This window comes from Carassius carassius, chromosome 28 (genome assembly GCF_963082965.1).
Source record: "Carassius carassius chromosome 28, fCarCar2.1, whole genome shotgun sequence".
NCBI lineage: Eukaryota > Metazoa > Chordata > Actinopteri > Cypriniformes > Cyprinidae > Carassius > Carassius carassius.
The window spans coordinates 15,381,934-15,402,582 of record NC_081782.1 but is presented as its reverse complement, the minus strand read 5'-3'; the positions used below and the strand labels follow the sequence as shown (position 1 = coordinate 15,402,582).

Sequence of the window (20,649 nt, the reverse complement as noted above, 5' to 3'; positions counted from 1 at the left end):
CTTGCCATGCAAAGCTGAATTTTCAACATCATTAGTCCAGTCTTCAGTGTCACATGATCCTTCAGAAATCATTCCAATCTGATTTGATCTCTTATCCATTTTGAACAGATTTTTTTGCTGTTTTACTTTCACATTTACCTTGATACATTTTCTTCGGTTTTTAAGATGAAATGAAAGTTAAAAAAACAACATTTATTGGAAAACAAAAATGTTTTGTAACAAATGTCTTTATTGTAAGTTTTGAATCAATATTTGTCCAGTGATTTTCACAACTGCAATTTTTACAGAATTAGGTTATGACTGCTCAGCTGTCACACATCACATCAACATTTCCCAAAGCAAGTCACTAACTTTAAAAAGGTACTGTTGCAAACCAGGTCTCAGACAAGGTACTTTAATTTTTAAAGTAAAATGACAATAAAAATATAATTGATAGAGATTGTAAAAATTGGCCAATAGAAAATATTCAAAATCTGTAAAGGTTTTTAATGTCAAAGCATTCATGATTGTATTCATCCACAAATGTATATGTCTTTAGAAAAATTACAAGTAGTGAAAGTACTTATTATTAAAATATGAGTAAATTCCCTGCCTAAATGTATTGTAATGTACAGTGTTACAAAATTCATACGTTCTCTTTAAAAATAAAGAAAGAATTAGCTATTTGGTTGAAGAAGTAATAGAAATGGTTGGGAAGCTAGAAAGAACTGTTCCATACCTTCAGGAACAGACACATCCCATAATAATGCTCCCAAAAGCATCGGAGATAATCCAAACTCTTCTGAAAAGTTAAGGTACTTTGACATTGTCATAAACATGATTTGATGGCTCACAGTAAACAAGCTGGTAAAGTTCACTGTAAACTGTACTGTATCAAATATAAATGTAAGAATGATAGGAATGTACTCAAATAGTTAGCACATATTAAGTCTCGTGGCTCCAGCTGTTTTTATTCCTCAGATGTTGCTGTCCATGGTGCTGCAATGGCCAACTCCAGATTCACATACTGAAACTGTTATACAGGTTTGATAAAAACTAAATCAACATTAATATTACATTAATATCACAATCCAGCACATTTTGTCAGACAATCACATGGCTGTAAAAAATGATAAGCCTAACAAATGGTAAATAAGCACACAAGAAATCACATTAACCTTAGAAAGTCAGATTGTAATCCTACATAACGTTTTAATAAACGTTTAATATCATAAAACCAGATAAACCTGACAAACACAACTTATAACAATAAACTCGCAATGTCTTCTAGTGTTTTAAAACATGACTTATCCTAAGTAAGACCTTATATCATTTTTTTATACATTTTTATTTAGCACATGCAGCATATTTGAGCTAAAACAAACTTGTGTATACATAATTGTGTAAGCACAGCGTTTTGCATAATATAGTTGATTGTCCACAAACTACGCGTAAGCTGTAAATACATAGTAAAAAGCAGCCCAGTGTTGTTTGAAATAGTTCAGCGTTTTGCAAAATGCTTAATTTATTGTTTGTGTAAAGTTCCTTTGACAATTTTACTTGATTGACACATGGCGTGCAGCAACCTTCCCCCCCCCCCCCCCCCACAATTTTTTTTTAATCGTCATTTGAACATCCGGGTTCTCGGGTGCTTGATTGACAGTTGCCATAGCAACAGCCCAGGCTGTCGCCATTTTGTCAGTTGCTTTTTTAATCTTTCAAATGTTTTCGCTTCCCGCCGGAATAATGCAGTCACGCGCTCGTAACAGTGACAGGTTTGGAAAGGCATCACCAACCGCGTGGGACTGAAAACGACACCGGGACAAAGAGTCGGAATGTCAGGACTATATTTACTGGGCTAGTAGTCCGTGTCTCGGGCCGGTCCGCTGCGCAGGTTTGGATCGCGCGCCATTTTGTGAAAACTGACAGAAAAGCTTAACGGTTTTTGTTCACCTTTTCACATAGCGCTTTCCATGATATCTGCATGGCGCTGTTTTTTTTTTTTTTTGACTAATTTTGCTTTTGAAAACAATTAATTCGCGTCTCCGCCTCTACAGAAGCGAATGATCTTGATTGTGCGTTTCCGAGCGCTAACGTTAGCTGGTTAGCCGCGTTCGTTAAAGTCACTGAGAAAGAGCGCTAACTAGCCGCTAGCCATCACATCGTCACTTACAAACCATGATTAATACACAAATGAGATCTGACATGGGCAAAAACGCATCGGAAAGACGCTGTTTTACCTGTCAGTCGAAATAGGAAGGCATTTAGCCCCGTCTGGCTCAATATATTAGGGGTGTCTCATCGGAAGCAGCGTAGGAAACTGGATCAATCGCCTCACTTTACTGTATCTGGGACTTTAAATGAAGATCACACCATCAAAGGTGAGTATTTGAGATTTGTAGAGGTCTAAGTGAAGCTTCTGGCCTTTGTTGGTTTGTTTACAATCCGCTTGTTTGGTAGAAGCTACGTTACAGGCTAGCTTGATTTGGCCTAACGTTAGATGGCTAGCAGATTAATAACTTCACTCACGTTAGTTAGCGATCTGTGTTCATGCACCAGATAGCTCATCCGATCACCATTGTCTGCTTTTACACGCCCAAGCCCGACTAGTGAGCAATTGTTAAGGTTTTAGGACAGTCTGTTCGTCGTTTAACAGGTAAGTTAACCCCGTGTAGCTTCGCTAGGTCAGACTGCCGGAGTGTATGTGGGGTTTGCTCAGCCTACGATTTTATATATAACGTAACTACCCGCAGAAAGTCTGCCAGCTGGTGATTACAGAAGTGTATCATCACATCACTGTGATGGGAGTGTTTGGATGATGAAGCCCCATGACTAGCGTGTTGTCAGTTAGCCATCAGGCTGGTTTCCTGTCGGGGGAGGGGGGCTGACATTAGCCAGGGATGTGATGCCTAACCATAGTTATCCAGCAAACATTGCTCTGTCATGTAGTACGGGTTTAGACTTAAGCGTGACGATGGAGACGTCAAACGAGTCCGATCGAGCCCGATGAATGGCTAAGCCATCTAGAGAGAGGTAAGGTCCGCGTTACCTGTCACTGTCACTCAGTTTAACTCTGGTTAGTTTGCTCAGCGTTCAAGGGTTTCTCTCAAGTTATTAATAGATAATAAGAAGGAATGGATGGCACGCTGCTCAGGATTCTATTTGTTAATCTGTGTAAAGAAAGGCTTTCGTCTTCTCCAGATGGATGATGGTCTCTGACCAGGTAAATACAGGACAGGTTGTACGATTCGCCTCGGTGTCACCTGAAGGTTCAGCTTTGGGGATGTTGTATAAGTTACATAATAAAAGTACAGCTGATACAGATGCGTTTTGCACAGAGAAATGTCTCGTCAAAAATAGGGTCGTGGTTTGCTGCTTCTGTTTACCTGAGGTAAACTTTAATCTGGAAGTTCATAGGTAGATCTGTGTCAAATGCCATCTTTTTTTGTCCATCACTTCCTCCCACAGCAGTCTAAAAGGGGGATTGACTGGTGTCCTAATTCAACAAGGGCTAACGTATTTGTTCTTTCCTGTGAAGCTGTTTATTAGTTATGTGTACAAACCTTATTTCAGTCACACTAGAAAAATAAGTCTACTGGATATGCAGGAGTGGGCCTACATGCACAAGAGGACCAGGATCTGTACTTGTATCCCTTTTCTTTCCATCTTATTGGCATTGTTTTGGAGTTTCAGTGGTGCTGAAATCCTTTTGATCTCCTGTAGTATTATTTCAGGGCTTGCTTTTTTATTAGCTGTTTACAAATGAGATTAATTGTAACTTTATGTAACCTAGGGAAACTTTATTGGGGGGGGGGGGGGTTATTTATTCAACACTTAAGTATGTTTGGTTAGCTCAAGCAAAGGTCTGTAGTAGTTGTGAACTTTGGTTTACTTGTAGAAATATAAATTCAATGTAACCCAAGTTTTAAAAAAGCAATAGGAAAATAAACTACCAACGCATGCTGTACATGCTCAGTTTTGAAATGAGTTGTAATTTCTATAAATTGTTCATCTTTTATTGTGATGTTTTTTTAATCAAAGTTTATTTGCAGCCTTTCTATTCATGCAAGGAAAGTTTGAAATATGGGAAGATAAGTTAGTTAACACTTATTGCAAGTGAATCAAACATTTTACAGCTAATTAAGATGAAATTAAATTATACTGGAAATCATACATCCAGGTTAGCTGTTTGCATCTGTTCTTGTTTTGAAGCAGAACTGTTGTGCAGTTACTTCCAGTCTTTATTGATTCCTGTGGTAAAATGTGTCAATTTGTAAAATGATGGTTTAAGTTTTTCATTGTTTATCGTGTCTGCATTTAGTCACTTTGACATTAGTTTGAATAGTTAGTTGGTAGCAAAAAACCAAGATGGTTTTTTTTTTTTTGGGCTTAATCATAACTTGTGTGAAGAAGCTCTGTTTGCTGTACCTACTTTTTTTGTTCTTGTGCTCCACACCAAATAAGTGGAATAATTTCTGGGACATGGAACACATTTTAACTTTGTATTTTGAGAAGGTGTCACTGGCCATCTTAAAAGTCATAAATTACGTGGCGCTGACCCACTATTACACTATAAGTAAGGACCAGTTGTGTTACAGACCTTTATTATCAATTGGAAAATGTTTGATGGAAAGCCATAATTGTTCTTGTTGCATGTGCGTTCAACATGAGAAGGCCATTTAATTATCACAGTCCCTTACTGTACTGTAGTCAATGGAAATTAATTGCATGTTTAATATTTAACTGGCCTAACAATAACCAGACATGCCATGAAATAAAATTAATTGAAAAGGATCAATTAAATGTCAAAAGCACCTGAGCATAATTTTTATTATTATTTTGTTATTACAAAGCATATATAACTAGTTCTTGTTAGTGTTATTAAAAACAAATCTTATAATTAATTTATTGATATTATTTAAACTTGATTTCATCCCTTGAAACAGGATAATCACATGTCTGTAAACAGAAAAAAACGAGTATATGGTATTTCTTGTTGTTGTTGTTTTTTTTTCTTTAGTTTAATCTGATTCAGAAATAAAATGTCAATCTGAGTAGTACTTGTGTAAAATGAGTGACAGAATAATGAAATGCACCTCAGAGGGTTTTATTTAATGTTTATATTTGCAGGGCCTTGTTTACATATTTTGTATGTTACCAACTTTATAATTTTTAATACAGGCCTATTCATATTTATTCTTTTGAGTTATAAAAGCTGCTTATAAATCACTAAAACAGAACTCTATATGCAGTAAGAGTATCTTCTGTGGTGCAGAATGCAATTTTCTTTGTTTGTACTGTGACATACATCAGTTTTTCTCTTTGTGAACTGCATGCAGTCCTTAACAACATAAATCATCAAGCCAATATTGAGAAATATGCCTTGGCAAAACATCATAAATACAATGTGCATCTCAATGATATCTCACTGTACCTTTTAAAAAATATATGTATTCAATTTAAAATGTTTATGTTGATAAATAAATGTAAAAATGTGTTATTTCATAGGCTTTTGTCCTGAAAATCGTTTGAAATGGTTATGTTTGAGGCAGTAGAAGTGTTTCCATCCTCTGATATTTTGTGGATCACATGAATTCTTTGCCCTGCCTCAGTTAGGTCAGCTGAATCATTCTCCGCTCCTACACCATGAGTGGGGTCTGAGCTGCTATTTTGCTGTCAGGCTCCAATGTGGTGGATGCTTCATCTAAGTGTGCCAAAGTTCAATTTTATTTCTTGTTTATTTCTTGTTTTCTTATTGGAAAATGGGAGCAGCTCTGCCCTGGCAACAAAAGTAGGCTATTTGCATACTCTTCTGTGATTGGCTTGAACATTGATGGGCTTGCCAAATCACACTGTATCTTCTTGGTGATAGGCTATGCTAATTAGGTGCTGTTGCTGGGATTCTGAATAGTGGTGGGATTCTGTGTGGCTGTGGTGCATTGTGTTGCCTGGCAAGAGATGCTGATATATGAGCAAGCTTCTTATAGTTATCACAATTTACAGCTAAAAAAGGACAGATTTCTGACCAAAAATGTTGTACTTGAGAGAAATTTGCACTGTAGTCTTTTTTCTTTTTATTTAGAAATTGAGAAGAGATTTGTTTTTGTCTTTTTCTGTACAGTTATATTAAATAATTGTCTTTTTTATTGCTGTGCTTTAATTGTTATTGCCTTTATTTTTGTGGCATTCCTTTTACAGGGATGTGTTTTGCTATATTCTGAGAGATTAATAAATTCATAGATTTTATTTTTTGTACATATGTATATATTCACTTTATATCCAGTTGTTTAAGTTCTTGTGCTACAAGCCTATGCTTAATTTTTGTTACATAAAAATCTCAGAGATTGTTTTTCTTTCCTAAAACAGAGATGATGTATAGTCTTAATAATCTGAAAGAGGTTTGCGTTTCAAAGGATCACATGGAGAGAGGAAAATTTTGTTCTAACACGCACTAATTTAGCTTAAATTTCCTCTAGGGGGAGAGACCTCAGCATGCAAACCCTCGTCTGTCCGGCTTGCACCCTCTCTTTCTTTCCATGCTACTGGTCTTCAGATGGCTGCTCCCATGCCTCATTCGCACCAGCAGTACAGTGACTGTCACCAGCAGAGTACAGACCAGTCTGTCACTGTGCTGCCATACAGTGATCAGACACAAGCACTCACTGCCAGCCAGGTACGGGAGGCTCTGCTCCTGTTTATGCACTTAGTTTTTTGCGTTGTGAATAACCATGGATGAAGCACGCTCAGTTATTGCACTTTGTGAAATGAATACTTCCTGTTACTTTTCACTTAGACTTTGGATTATTTTACCTCTTAGTCAAAAGTATGTGAATTTGTAAAAAAGTCCATGTGTTTCCCCTTCTTTTATTGCAGAGGCACATGCCCCAATGCTTTCGTGACCCTACTTTAGCTCCTTTAAGGAAGCTCTCCATAGACCTGATCAAAACCTACAAACACATCAATGAGGTAAAATGTCTTGATTTTAATGCTATCCTCATATCTATATTATGTTCCTTGCCATAGTACAACATAAAATAAAGCTAAAAAAATTGTAGTAAAGTACAAAATTATGATACTAGATCATAAGTATTTGTACCTCTGAAAAGTCTTTTAGGAAGTTTTCACACCAAGTTATGAGCACAACAATGCACAAGGATTTTTGAATTTAGACAAATGCTGTGAAACTTAACTTGCTCTCCTGTATTAGGTGTATTATGCAAAAAAGAAAAGACGGCATCAACAAGGTCAAGGTGAGGACTCCAGCCACAAGAAAGAAAGGAAAGTCTTCAATGATGGCTACGATGATGAGAACTACGACTACATTGTCAAGAATGGGGAAAAATGGATGGACCGCTATGAAATTGACTCTTTAATTGGAAAAGGGTCATTTGGCCAGGTATATTGTCTTGAGTTTTCTTCAATTGTTTAAGATTTTTGAAAAATTATTGTTGGCTAAATTATTATTTTGTCCTTTGAAAGCAAAATCCATGGCTGTCAAAATGATGCACGGTGTAATTGCAATTTCAAAGCAGTTTTAATATCTTATAAGGAAGCAAAAGTATTGTCTTAAGTGAATGTAATTGGCACTTTTGTAGGTTGTAAAAGCTTACGACCGAGCTGAGCAAGAGTGGGTAGCTATTAAGATTATCAAGAACAAGAAGGCCTTTCTGAATCAAGCTCAAATTGAAGTACGGCTTCTCGAGCTCATGAACAAACATGACACAGAGATGAAATACTATATAGGTAAGCAGACATTCTTTGATATCATTTCGAAATCTTTGCATACAGTGCATTTCTTTTGATTTTAAATATAAAAATCTAAATGTATTTCTTTTCTCAGTACACTTGAAACGGCACTTCATGTTCCGGAATCATCTTTGCTTAGTATTTGAAATGTTGTCATACAACCTGTATGACTTGTTACGGAATACGAACTTCAGAGGTGTCTCTTTAAATCTGACAAGGAAGTTTGCCCAGCAGTTGTGTACAGCACTACTGTTTCTCGCTACACCTGAGCTCAGCATCATCCACTGTGACCTAAAGCCAGAGAACATCCTGCTATGTAACCCCAAGAGAAGTGCCATCAAAATAGTGGACTTTGGGAGCTCCTGCCAACTGGGACAAAGGGTATTGTGATTTTTTTGAATGTGCGGAAAGTGTGGAGATTGTCACAGAATGCTTAGAGTAATTGATTACATATTCCTCCTCCTCCATCAGATATATCAGTACATCCAGAGTCGATTCTACCGCTCCCCTGAAGTGTTACTGGGAATGCCATATGACTTGGCCATAGACATGTGGTCTCTGGGATGTATTCTGGTGGAAATGCATACAGGAGAGCCTCTATTTAGTGGAGCCAATGAGGTAATGAGCTGTTGGTATTAATATTCTTAATAATTTTGATGATTATAATAACTAATTTTTCCAGTGTCCTTGAACACAGTGAATACAAAGTTTAATGATTGACAACTACAATGATATGTGGGAATGAATCCCCTAAATTATTGTTAAATGTGTGTACAGAATACAGGAGTTGGATTCTACATAACTAAAACTCAATGTTATAGTGTAAAAAACAAACGGTCACACTTTATTTTAAGGTCCAATTCTCGCTACTAACAAACCATTTACTACGACATTTCCCTCAAGCTACAACTTTTCTGCTTCTTTATAGCTTGTAAGATAGTTGTTTAGGTGTTGGGTAGGATTAGGGATGTAGAATATGTGCTTTGTAAATACTAGTGCTGGGCAATGATTAATCGTATTCAAAATAAAAGTTTTTGTGTACATAATATGTGTGTGTACTTGTGTGTTTATGAATATTTAAAGACACATATACAGTATATATTTAGAAAATGTTCTTGTATATATACATGCATTTCTGTGTATTTATATATAAATAATACATATACACAGTACCCACATATATAATATGTACACAAAAACTGGATGCGATTTAATTGTTGCCCAGCACTAATAAAGTATTAATAAACAGCATATATATTATAAATAGGCATGCCAGTAAGCAACTAGTTAATAGTGAGAATTGGTCCCTATACTAAAAGTGTTGATTAACAATTATGTAATCGTAACCCAATCCAGGTGGACCAAATGAACAAAATTGTTGAAGTACTTGGGATCCCACCCAATCATATTATGGACCTAGCACCAAAAGCCAGGAAGTTCTTTGAGAAGTTGTCAGATGGGACATGGAGTATTAAGAAGACCAAAGATGGAAAAAGGGTACATGTTACTTATGACAGTTGTAGTATTGTGCGATTGTTGTTTGTTGGAATGCTTGTTATTGTTGCTAGAATGTCTTTCTGTATTTCTGTGAGCAGTACAAACCTCCGGCCTCTCGAAAGCTCCATGTCATATTGGGAGTTGAATGTGGTGGACCAGGCGGTCGTCGGGCGGGAGAATCCGGCCACGCAGTAGCTGACTACTTGAAGTTCAAGGACCTCATTCTCAGAATGCTGGACTACGACCCCAAGACGAGAATTCAGCCCTACTATGCCCTCCAGCACAGTTTCTTCAAGAAGATGACGGATGAAGGAACCAATACAAGCAGTAGTGTGTCAACAAGTCCTGCACTTGAGCAGTCACAGTCATCAGGGACCACTTCTAGTACATCCTCAAGCTCAGGTTCTATTATGATTTCATCTGTTCTGGTCTCTAAGCTCTTTGTTGTAACTGACTTGATAGTAGTGTGTTTCTCGATAAAGCTTAATGCAGTTCATTTCCTCTGCTTCAGGAGGATCATCTGGAACAAGCACCAGTGGCAGAGCAAGATCTGATCCAACTCATCACCATCGGCACAGCAGCGGGCATTTCGGCACAGCCATGCCAGCCTTAGACTGTGACAACCTTTGCCCACAGGTGAGCCCACCTGGTTGATCTGGTCAAGAAAAGCAATTCAAAGTTTGGCCTTCATGACTGAACAATGTTTTTCCTTGTTTGTGCAGGCGAGACAGCCTTATCATCCACCAGTAGTATGGCCTGGAATAGTAGGACCAGAACCTGTCACTGTAGAGACTCATCCAGTCCAGGAAACCACTTTTCATGTGCCTCCCCAGCACCCCAAGGCATTGCACCCCCATCACCACCATCATCACCACGGACAGGTCATAGCAACGCGACCACGGCCGCGACTCTACAAATCTCCCACCAACAGCGCCTCCACCCAGGATTCCATGGAGGTGGTGCATGGTCATCTGTCCATGACATCCCTGTCTTCCTCGGCATCCTCTTCCTCCACATCTTCCTCTTCCACAGGAAACCAAGGCAACCAGGCTTACCAGCTCCGCCAGCTTCCTGCCAAAACCCTGGACTTTAGCCAAAATGGAAGTTTGAGTATGGGTTTGGGTGCCTTCTCAAATCCTCGCCAAGAGACTGGTATGGCTGGACATCCCACGTACCCCGTTGCCACAAACACAGGAACTGGTCACTTTATAGCAGAGGGACACCTGGGCATGAGACAAGGCATCGATAGGGAAGATTCTCCGATGACTGGAGTCTGTGTTCAGCAGAGCTCGATGGCCAGCTCGTGACTTTAGCTGAAATGGGTTTGTTTTTCTGTGTGAATTTTGTTTTTTTGTTTTGTTCCGTTTCCCCAAACCCCCTTTTATGGTGGTGTTTTCATTTCCTCCTGTTTTTTTCAAAAGGTGCATAGAGAATAAAAGCTGCTCACTTCTGAGGGGAGATATCACTGAACCGCTACAAATTGAAGAGTATTTAAAAAAGTATATATGTATTTCCATCATTTTTACATTGTCGATTTCTAGATAAGTTAATGATACTGCAAATAACCATAGTGAATCTGAGACACGCATCTGACGATTCACTCACCTGCATACAGTACTTATTTACCATCTGTTACACCGGAAACTAGGAGATTTACTTTTATTTGTCCCTTTTTCGTTCAATACAGTGAGCATTTCAGAGCTGTGAGCTGTCGTACAGCTTTTTATATGTAAAGCAATGCAAAACATTTGTTTAGTTCAAACAAGTGAAACATTGGACATTATAATTTGGCTGGTAGTTTTTTTTATTTACCCTTTAATCGAATCTTCTCTAAAGACCTGTGTGTTTAAACCTGTAGCGTGTCAAGGAAGCAGTACTTGCAGTGATATTTCGTGTTGTCGGTATCGTGTAACTCTTCGAGAGGGGGCACATAGCTGTGGAGCTCCGGTGGTGAACGCTGGCCTAGCGGCGAGGAGGAGCTGGGGGTAGACAGGCAGGTGCAGTACTCTTCAGGCCTGGAGTCCTCCAGACAGGACGGCTTCGACTACATACAGCAGCTGAGGAGTGATGAGGGGGGACAGATCTGGATCCAGGTGGATCTGAGGCTGTCGTCGAGAACCCTTTGGCCTTATGACTTTTGGACCTTGACTGAAAAGGAACTGGACTTTATCATTAAATCGAGATGATGGCTGTCCTCTATATTTTTACATTTAAAGAGTCCGTAATTGGTTAGGGAAGGTGAATGAGAATGGTTATCCAGAGGCCTTTATTTAGCAAAGATTTCTCATTTAAGGGACTCCAAATTGCAGGGTCTTGCTCAAACGTCCCTAACATGACTTCCTAAAATAGCCGTAGTGGGATTTCACATAGAAGGTATTCATTCCCATTAATTGGCTTTCTTTCTTTTATTTTCCTCTTTATTTCCCGTCAAGCATGTGGTTCCCATTGAAAAATAACTGCATAAATATGCCTCTTTGTGTTGAACACAGAAGATATGTAATGAGATTTATGTGACTGCCTTTTTTCTCCTCTTGAATTATGCTGTGAATTTTACACAAACTACTTTTTCTTCTTTATGACCGTCTTTCTTTTGTTTGATATACCAAAGCAGTTGTTTTTTATAGCACTAGGTGTCTGTAAGAAATAATGTAGCAGTTCACCACTTCAGCCCAAGGTTCATCAAAGTCCATTTTAGTCTATACTCGTATCTCAAACTGGAACTTTTGCTGAACTTCATGTTTTAATGGTAACGAAAACTGAAATTGGTTTAATATATGGATAAACCTCCCTGATTTGTTACCTTTTTCATTTGTTTCATCCGGTCAAAGGGAGGGAAGGGACACTGACAGTTACTCTGCAGGCTACAGAGTATCTGAGAGATCACAAATTATTCTGAGGAGAGAAAAGTGTTTTGTTTTGTATTTACCTGGTCTATCAGTCAGTGATGCTGCCTTTTATACCTAATTTGATGAACATGCTAATTTCTACCTTTTTAAATCTAAGTGGCTACTTAAATTTATTTATTCAGGCAGTCTTCTGTAGCTACTATGACCTCTGAGTCTGAGTTTGTTATCAAGTGATTGGTTGGATGTTTGCCTCAGATGTGCTATTCAAAGGGAAACTAGAGGTGACGCGCTGCCACACAGACACCGGGCACATGCATGTCGGTCTGGAGAGGATAAGTGTTTATAGTCACTATTCAGTCACGTTAAGGATAGCTGTGCTTACTCCCCCCACCACCACCTAGCTTAAGTTTTCACTTTAGGTCTTGTATCTTCGAAGGAACCCTGTTTGGTGCGTCTCTCGATCTAGCTGTTCTTCACAGACAGTGGGACACTATCCTGCCAGAAAGTGCGTGGCGTTCACATTTGAAGATTTTCCTTTCGCAAAGACATCACTTTGAGCCAGAATCATGTTTGGCATAACTACAGATCTCACAACGGCTAGTGGTAATCGGGAAAAAAAGGTTTACCTGAATGTTAGCTTGATTTCAAAATGTTTATATATATATAAATATATATAGTACATTCGAGTGCAGTTTGCTGACGTTGACACAAACATTCCAAAAATTCCCATAGCTAAAAATTACAGAAACTTAAAGAGTGCACCTGTTTTCAGCTGTCACTAAATGAGACCTGATTTAGTGCAGTTTTCATGAAATGCAGCCCCTTTTTAATAGTTGAAATAGAATTTATGTATATATTTATATTTTTTTAAATAAAGGAAGTATAGAACTCACCACATTGCTCCTGCTGGTATGTCAATTACATTGCCATGTGTTTGCTTACCTGTTTATTTTATTATTTTTTAAATCCTTCTTGTTTCACTTGGTCATTGTACCAAATTGGTTTTAGTAAGAGGCATTTGCCATCACCAGGACAACATTAAAGGTAGGGCTTATAACTTGTACCGAAATAATCTTTTCACAGGGTATGACGCATGTATGTCCACACTTTTTCTAATGCTCATGGTTTGCTGGGTCTGTTGCTAACTTGCTACCCCTTTCTCTTAAATGTCACTGATACACAAGATCATGGATTTTAATTCAACATTCTTCTGCCTTTTGGATTGATTTTTGTTTCTTTTCAGATTTTCTTGACCCTTTTCATGCAACATGCACTATATAATTGAACAGCATGGGGAAAGGATAAGTGTCCACAGATTGTAAGATCGTCAAGACTTTGCTGTGTATATGAAAATGCCCTTTGTATTATAATCAAACAGTCTTATGTATGATATATAAAAAATAACTTAATTGACGCGCTCTTGGCTTTTTTCTTCTTTTATTCCCTGGCTTGTTGATTCAACACTACATCGGTCAAATTTAGAGGACTGTGTCTGTAACCAGTAACGTTAGTTCTTACAAGAACTTTACAAACGTGTTAAATGAGACTTTTTGTAGAGTATCGAATAATGCATATAAATGAATAAAGGTTCCCTAACGAAAATTAGCTTTCGGTATTTCCGCCATATGGTGCGCGGCTCGTTGGTCTAGGGGTATGATTCTCGCTTCGGGTGCGAGAGGTCCCGGGTTCAAATCCCGGACGAGCCCACACTTTTCATTACAGAATTTATATTTTTAAAACTCCCATCGTTTAATGTAAGTCTTCCGTGCTGACTTCTGGACATAATATATTCTAATACACACTGTTTACTAGGTATACGAAAAATGCAGTGTTCATTTTCTATAGCAGAAACTCGATGGAGGGATTTTTTTCTTCTCTAAAATTTGGTAATCTGTGATTTAAACAATTTATATGATCATATACTTTAACGACTATACGCGTGTTATATACCTGTTTGACTAGTTTTTATCCCTAGACATTGTTCATAATTGGAAGCTGGAATCGGTTCTTTCGAACAGTTCGTTTCCAAGAATCGGTTCAGATTAGGTGATTATTTACGTCATGACGTAGTAATGGTATATCGCGGTCCTGACACCCGGCATATTTAAAGAGCCTGTTGACAACTAATTTCCAATAAAACTGGAGTATTTCGATTATTACAGTGATTTAGAACTTTTTTTTTTATTACAGATGCTACATTGTTGTTTTGAAGACCATATCGTTTTAGGCTACTCTAAATACAATCTATGGTATAATCAGTCCACAGTCTATGGTATAATCATATGAACACTGTTCTCGACGAACACATATTGCCATACCGGTGACGTTATGTTTTGCCAAATGTAGATCAAATGTGGGATAATTTAGGGAGAAAATAAACTTACCCGGAGACAAAAGCATTACAAATGATTTTGGGATTTGAGAGGAGTTTTTTCTTTAGGAGCTGAAAATGTGTCCGGTCTCTGCTGCCATCTACAGGAGTCAAGAGTGTCAGTGTTCAGTGATAATGTGCTGACTTCAGTTCTGATGGGATAAAAGCGAGTTTATTTCATTTATTTATTTATTTTTATCACAGTTTACTGATTTCTTTGTGCATTTACATTAAAGTAAGCCATGGATTTTGTTTTGTTTTCTTGAATATTGAAAATGGCTTTATTGACTCAACATATAGGCTACTTCATAGATAATATGGACTAACAAACGCCACTCAAATTAATATTTCATGTCCATATTTATTAATTTAGTATGAGGCTGTGTAAAGCTGCATTATGTAGACTGTGCTTAAAGTATCAAATGAGATCACTAAATAATTATAACTAAAAATCTGACCTAAAACGAAGTATAACTGAAATTATTACCTTGTGACTGTATGTTTCTCTTTACTACTGTGAAGCTGCTTTAAAACAATCTGTTATTTTTATTCCTTCGATATTGCTATAAAGCAATAACATACTATGTAGTCATTATTTGTGAGTGAAAAACATTCACATCTGATTAAATCGTTTTTAACTGATAGACAATTTAACACATTGTAACATAAACTGTGAAAAGGACAACAAACAAGTAAATAAATAAACAAATTATGATCCTTGAAAATTCTTTATCTACAAAAGGGTCATTGTGTGTTTCAAACAAAAGAAAGATATAACTACATTGAAGAAACATTTGAAATTAATAGTAAATAGTTTATTTTTATTATTATGTTTCAACTCAAAGTAAATCATAAAAAATGTAAATGCAGAACCTACAGATATTAGATCCACAACTTCATAGTATAATGATATGCACGCAAACTATAAATAAGCACGATCTGTTCACTCGAGAGCCGTTTGGACCGAGTCAGGTTTTGTGAACCGTTTCGACCGAATCATTGAAAAGATCCGACTCAAAGGAAGCGAAGGAATCGCGCTTTCAGTATGGCTGGTGCATTGTGGGATCGAAAGTGCATTGCATTGTGGGTTGGCACGCCATCAATACTACTGTTCACACTTGCGCGCCTTGTTCATTTTTTGCAGGGTTGCAATGATTGTATTAGTGACACCATAACTGATAGAGTGCCTAAAGAGCTTTTGAACATTAAATGCACAATGCCAAATTTTTGTGCCGCTCCGAACTGTACCAGGAAAAGCACCCAGTCCGATTTAGCTTTCTTTAGGTTTCCAAGGGATCCGGAGAGGTATGACTTTTTTTACGCATCTTTTTGAGTTAATTAAACATAACGACTGATATGAAAGTAATGCTTCCTGAGGATTACTTTCACCAAATGTGCACCTGCAAATCAGTGATGATCCTCAGACAGCTGAAGTGTAGTTAGTTAGTGCATGTTGACATAATATAACAAGGATTCTCATATTTATACATTTGAATTACTGTGATGCTATGATGTAATTTGCTGTTTTTGGTTAAAAAAAAATCCCCTATTTATTAAAGTTATTTTAAAAAAACTTACGTTTTTTTGACTGTAACAGTGAAGATATTATAGAAGATAGTTCACGTGCCTCTGATTTGTATATCTGTTTTTCTGCTCTTTAGCTGAATCTTTTTGTATTAATCTAGATTATATAAAGAAACAAATAGATCCTCGTAGATGTTTGTAGTAAGTGTACTCAAGAATAATTTAATATGGTTGAATTTTATATTAGTAATAAACTGTAGAGCTTTGTTGCAGGTGTAAAAAAAAGAAAGAAAAAATAACTTTATAACTTTATTTGCACAGATGTAGGTTGTGGGTGGAGAACTGTCGCCGGGCAGATCTGGAGGAGAAAACTCCCGATCAGCTGAACAAGCACTACCGACTGTGTGCCAAGCACTTTGAACCAGCCATGATATGCAAAACTGTAATGCACTTTAATTTGTACTTTACAGTTATTGTTTTAAAGATGACTGGCATTTAAGATTTTTCATAGTACAGAAACCTTGATGTTTTGTCATATAATCTAAATATACTAAAGTTGAATGGGTTTTTTGTGACTGTGTTTTTTCAGAGCCCTTACAGGACCGTATTAAGGGACACTGCTATTCCCACGATATTTGATTTAACCAGCCACCTCAGCAATCCTCACAGCAGACATCGCAAACGCATCAAAATTCTGGTAGAATATTCTTTTCTTTTCTTTTTTTCAGTTGTACTCTCAATTGAATTTCCTGCATTTGTTTTTAAACTGCATAATAACTTTTTTATTTTTTTCTGCAAAGTATCATATTACATATTGTTAGTGATAAGTTAATACATTTATAGTTCACCCAAAAATTAAAATTCTGTCATTAATTACTCACCCTTATGTAGTTCCAAACCTATAACACCTTCGTTCATCTTCGGAACACAAATTATGATATTTTTGATGAAATCCGATAGCTTTCTGACCCTACATAGACAGCAACACAACTACCAGGTTCAAGGCCCATAAGGTTCGTAAGGTCATCGTTATGATAGATCATGTGACATCAGTGGTTTCTCATCAATTTTATGAAGCTACAAGAATACTTTTTGTCTGCAAAATAAAACAAAAACAACGACTTTATTCAACCAATTTCATGGATTTCATCAAAAACATCTTGATTTGTGTTCTGAAGATGAACAAAGGTCTTATAGGTTTGGAAAGGCATGAGGGTGAGTAATTGGTGACAGAATAAAAAATTTTGGGTGAACTATCCCTTTAACACTATAAATCAGGACACAATTTATATAGTGACCCTTTGCATTCCTGTTTTCTTCAGACAGATGAGGAGGTTCAGAAAATCAAAGAAAGGCGATGTAAGTATGATATAGTTGATTATAACACATCTCTGTAGTAGAATATTTGATTCTGATTGGTCAGTTATAAAACATTAGCAGTCTATTTTTAATATTTACTGTTGCCTATGGCAGCGCTGTATATCACTCTGCTCATCTTGGTTACTGATTAACTGATTATACTGATTTCTTAACCAATTAAAATTGTAGCTCTGAATGATTATTGCTTTTAACGTTTGCGTCTTTCTTTCTTTAGTGGAGTCTTCAATTGAACAACTGCTCTCAAAAAAAGACGGCGATGCTCAGGATGACAGCGAGAACGCCGAAGACATCCCTCAGCTGACACCCGAGCAAAAAGACCTTAGAGAGTTCTTAAGGGCTTCCTTTGAAGCCATGGTTTTGATAGGAAGGCAAAACTTTCCATTTCATTGCAATGCAAGAGAAGATGAGATGCGCTCTGAGGATGATCGCTTCTTAACTACAGGTAACTTTCGAGCACTAATTGAGAACCGTATCAATGCAGGTGATGAATTTCTAGGGAGGAGATTCGAGACAGCGGCTGTTAATGAAGAGTATTGTTCGGCCGTCCAGCAGAGGCAGCTTCTGGAGGTCTGCGAGAGATGCGTGCGTGAGGAGGTCCTTCAGCAAGTCCGAGAATGCCGCTTCTTTTCCATCGTGACCGGCGAATTAGTGGAGTTCCCAGAAGGAGAGCACCTGCCTGTATTCCTACGCTATGTAGACCAAGCCAACACACTTAGAGAAGAGTTCATAGAGTTCCTCTCGTTTGAAGGAGAAGAGGTCACTGTTGCTGAGAGGTTGGAGACTCAGTTGACGAAAGGATGGGGCTTGAGGATGGAGCACTGCAGAGGACAAGCGCATGCAGGATCTGGTTTACTCGGCACCAAGATGAAGGTCATCGCTGCCCAGCTCAAAGAGAAATATCCCATGGCGGTCATCACACCAACTTCCACCTGTGCACTCAATGTGCATCTTGCTAATGGCATGCCATTGACTGGAGTGCAAGATGTGATGTCCGTTCTAAAGAAGACCAATGTGTTTTTTAAAGCGTCTCCGTTGTTGCAGAGTGAACTTGATAATGCTATCTCCATCCTGTCTCAGGGAAACATCGAAAAAGAGAGCATTCTCAAAGAGGGCTCTCGTTCAACATGGACTGATCTTCATAATGTGTTCGAGATGGCCGTCGATTTGATGGAGCCGCTTCTGCTGTGCATGGACAGCATACACGACAATGAGGACCTGAAGTGGAACGACCAAATCACCAGTGACGCTTACGCCATTTCTGAGGCCTTGGCGGACTTTGACTTCATCGTGACGTTGGTTATTTTAAAGAACGCATTGTCTTTTACCAGAGCTTTTGGTAAGAACCTACAAGGAGAAACCATTGATGTGTTTTTTGCCGCCAACAGCCTAACAGCAGTAGTGCACTCATTGCACGAGGTATCGGACAATCTGGAAGTATACCACGAATTCTGGTTTGAAGAGGCGGTCAGTTTGGCGACTGCAATGGAGATCCCGGTGAGGGTCCCGAGGTTGTTCCTTCGGAAGCAACAGGCGCTGGAGACCATGGAAATACAGGCGGAGTCATTCTTTAAGGAGTATCTTACACAGCCGGTTATGGAGTACATCACACAGGAGGTCAAGGAGATCTTCTCTGAGAATCATCTCAGGGCACTCAAGTGCTTGTCTCTCGTCCCTGCAGTCATGGGACAAATGAGGTTCAATACCTCTGAGGAGACCCATGCTGACATTTACAGGAGTGATCTGCCCCATCCGGACACACTGCCTGCTGAACTACATTGTTGGAGGATAAAATGGAAACACAGAGGGAAGGAAGTCAGCTTGCCGTGCACCATTCACGAAACACTTCAACACTCCGATGTGAAGTTCTTCCCTAATGTGAATGCTTTTTTGAAAATATTAGCCACACTACCGGTGTTGAAGCTTGATGGGAGTCGTGGTGAAACCGCACAAAGACGTTTGCAAGCTTACCTCACAGACACTGCGGTAAACCAAAGATGCAAGAATCTGGCTGTGCTGAACATCAATTATCATATAAAGACAGACCTGGAAGAAATGGTTCAGTGTTATTTAAAAATGTACCCAGAAGAAAGTGAGAGTGATTAACAGGGAAAACGCAAAACTGGGCAAAACTCTTTCTTCAAAATAAGTTGTGTAATTGTTTTGTATACCACAATGCCAATTGTCACACGTCTTTTCCCCCTGGAGAAATATAGTACTATTTTTACATTTGTGAGGACCGTCAGAAAGATTCGTCATGTAAGTATCTGCAGTGTGCTGAGTAGTCTTGCATTTTGTTTGCTTGAATTTTTTTGACTTGACAAAAATGACTATGAAAATCAGCCATTAAAGACACGTTTGAGTTTGTATAAACAGGTCCAAAGTGGAAATAAAATGAAAGCACTTTTGATGCTGTCTTTTATAATGGTGTACTTTCTATCTAATCTCACAGCAGCTATTATGTAATTATTTAGTAGCTTTAAAAAGATCCCATTAAATAAAAATAAGAAAAACATATGTTAACGTTATTTAATAAAAATACAACCCTTCATTATTAGTTCTTGTTAGCTCAGGTCTATTGAATATAAATAGGTCCATAATATATTAACAGATACATGTTTTAATTTAAATAATGCATTAAACAATAAAATAAGCATTAGTTAAGATTAATAAATGCTTTTGAAATATTTTTATGGTAAGTTCATGTAATCTAATGTATTTATCCAGTGTCAACAAATGAAACCTTAAATGTTGCTATTTACTCCCTGGTCATGCATTTATTACTATGAAAATGAAGAACTGAATGAAACAGATTGGAACTTCATGCATCAATATTGGTGGTAATGGCAACAACCTGTTTAACCAGATTTGTTTTAGTCTTGCTCCAGTATATTCTACTTAACACTGTTTTGCATGAAAATACAAAAGATGCACAGCCTCATGCAGACACATTCTGCCTTCTATTGTTTATTTTTTTTTTCAACAGTGCGGTAACAAATAAATTTTCATTCAGTTCAACAAGTTCATTGCAAAAACAGATAAACTCATGTTTTTTCATTTTGCATTCCAACTAATGTCAATCAAACTGCAGTTGGGTTATTTTGATTAGGGTAAAAAAAGACTGCTAACTAACACAGGAAAACACAATAAAAACATGATGACATCATAAAAAATAAAAAACGTATCTGTTTTTGCAAATAATCTTCAAATGCAACCAAAATAGTTATATTTATTAGTTATGTTTATTTCATGCATTGTTTTTAGTAAGTATTTGGTAAATGCAATTAAATCCTTTTGCAATGCAAATGC

General features: G+C 37.6%; 2 protein-coding genes and 1 non-coding gene across 4 annotated transcripts; all 3 read left to right on the top strand.

The window, feature by feature from the left end:
- Positions 1-1,645: 1,645 nt before the first annotated feature.
- On the top strand, positions 1,646-13,481 carry LOC132108069 (dual specificity tyrosine-phosphorylation-regulated kinase 1A-like). 2 transcript variants are annotated; one of them, XM_059514548.1, is made up of 11 exons: positions 1,646-2,360; positions 6,456-6,652; positions 6,853-6,945; positions 7,187-7,375; positions 7,575-7,722; positions 7,820-8,106; positions 8,197-8,343; positions 9,082-9,222; positions 9,321-9,624; positions 9,734-9,858; positions 9,945-13,481. In XM_059514548.1, the coding sequence occupies exons 2-11, from the start codon at positions 6,533-6,535 to the stop codon at positions 10,527-10,529; spliced, it is 2,139 nt and encodes a 712-aa protein (XP_059370531.1). In that variant the 5' UTR covers positions 1,646-2,360; positions 6,456-6,532; the 3' UTR covers positions 10,530-13,481. The 2 variants fall into 2 exon arrangements, with proteins under 2 accessions (XP_059370531.1, XP_059370532.1); XM_059514549.1 differs by lacking the exon at positions 1,646-2,360 and adding an exon at positions 2,466-3,012.
- Positions 13,482-13,702: 221 nt separating this feature from the next.
- trnap-cgg (transfer RNA proline (anticodon CGG)) lies at positions 13,703-13,774 on the top strand. The gene has a single exon. It is a non-coding gene; the product is annotated as a tRNA-Pro (tRNA).
- A 1,720-nt stretch (positions 13,775-15,494) lies between these two features.
- Positions 15,495-19,765, top strand: LOC132108068 (52 kDa repressor of the inhibitor of the protein kinase-like). The gene is made up of 5 exons (XM_059514547.1): positions 15,495-15,744; positions 16,285-16,405; positions 16,553-16,660; positions 17,286-17,322; positions 17,558-19,765. The coding sequence occupies exons 1-5, from the start codon at positions 15,656-15,658 to the stop codon at positions 19,444-19,446; spliced, it is 2,244 nt and encodes a 747-aa protein (XP_059370530.1). The 5' UTR covers positions 15,495-15,655; the 3' UTR covers positions 19,447-19,765.
- The last annotated feature ends 884 nt before the right edge of the window (positions 19,766-20,649 follow it).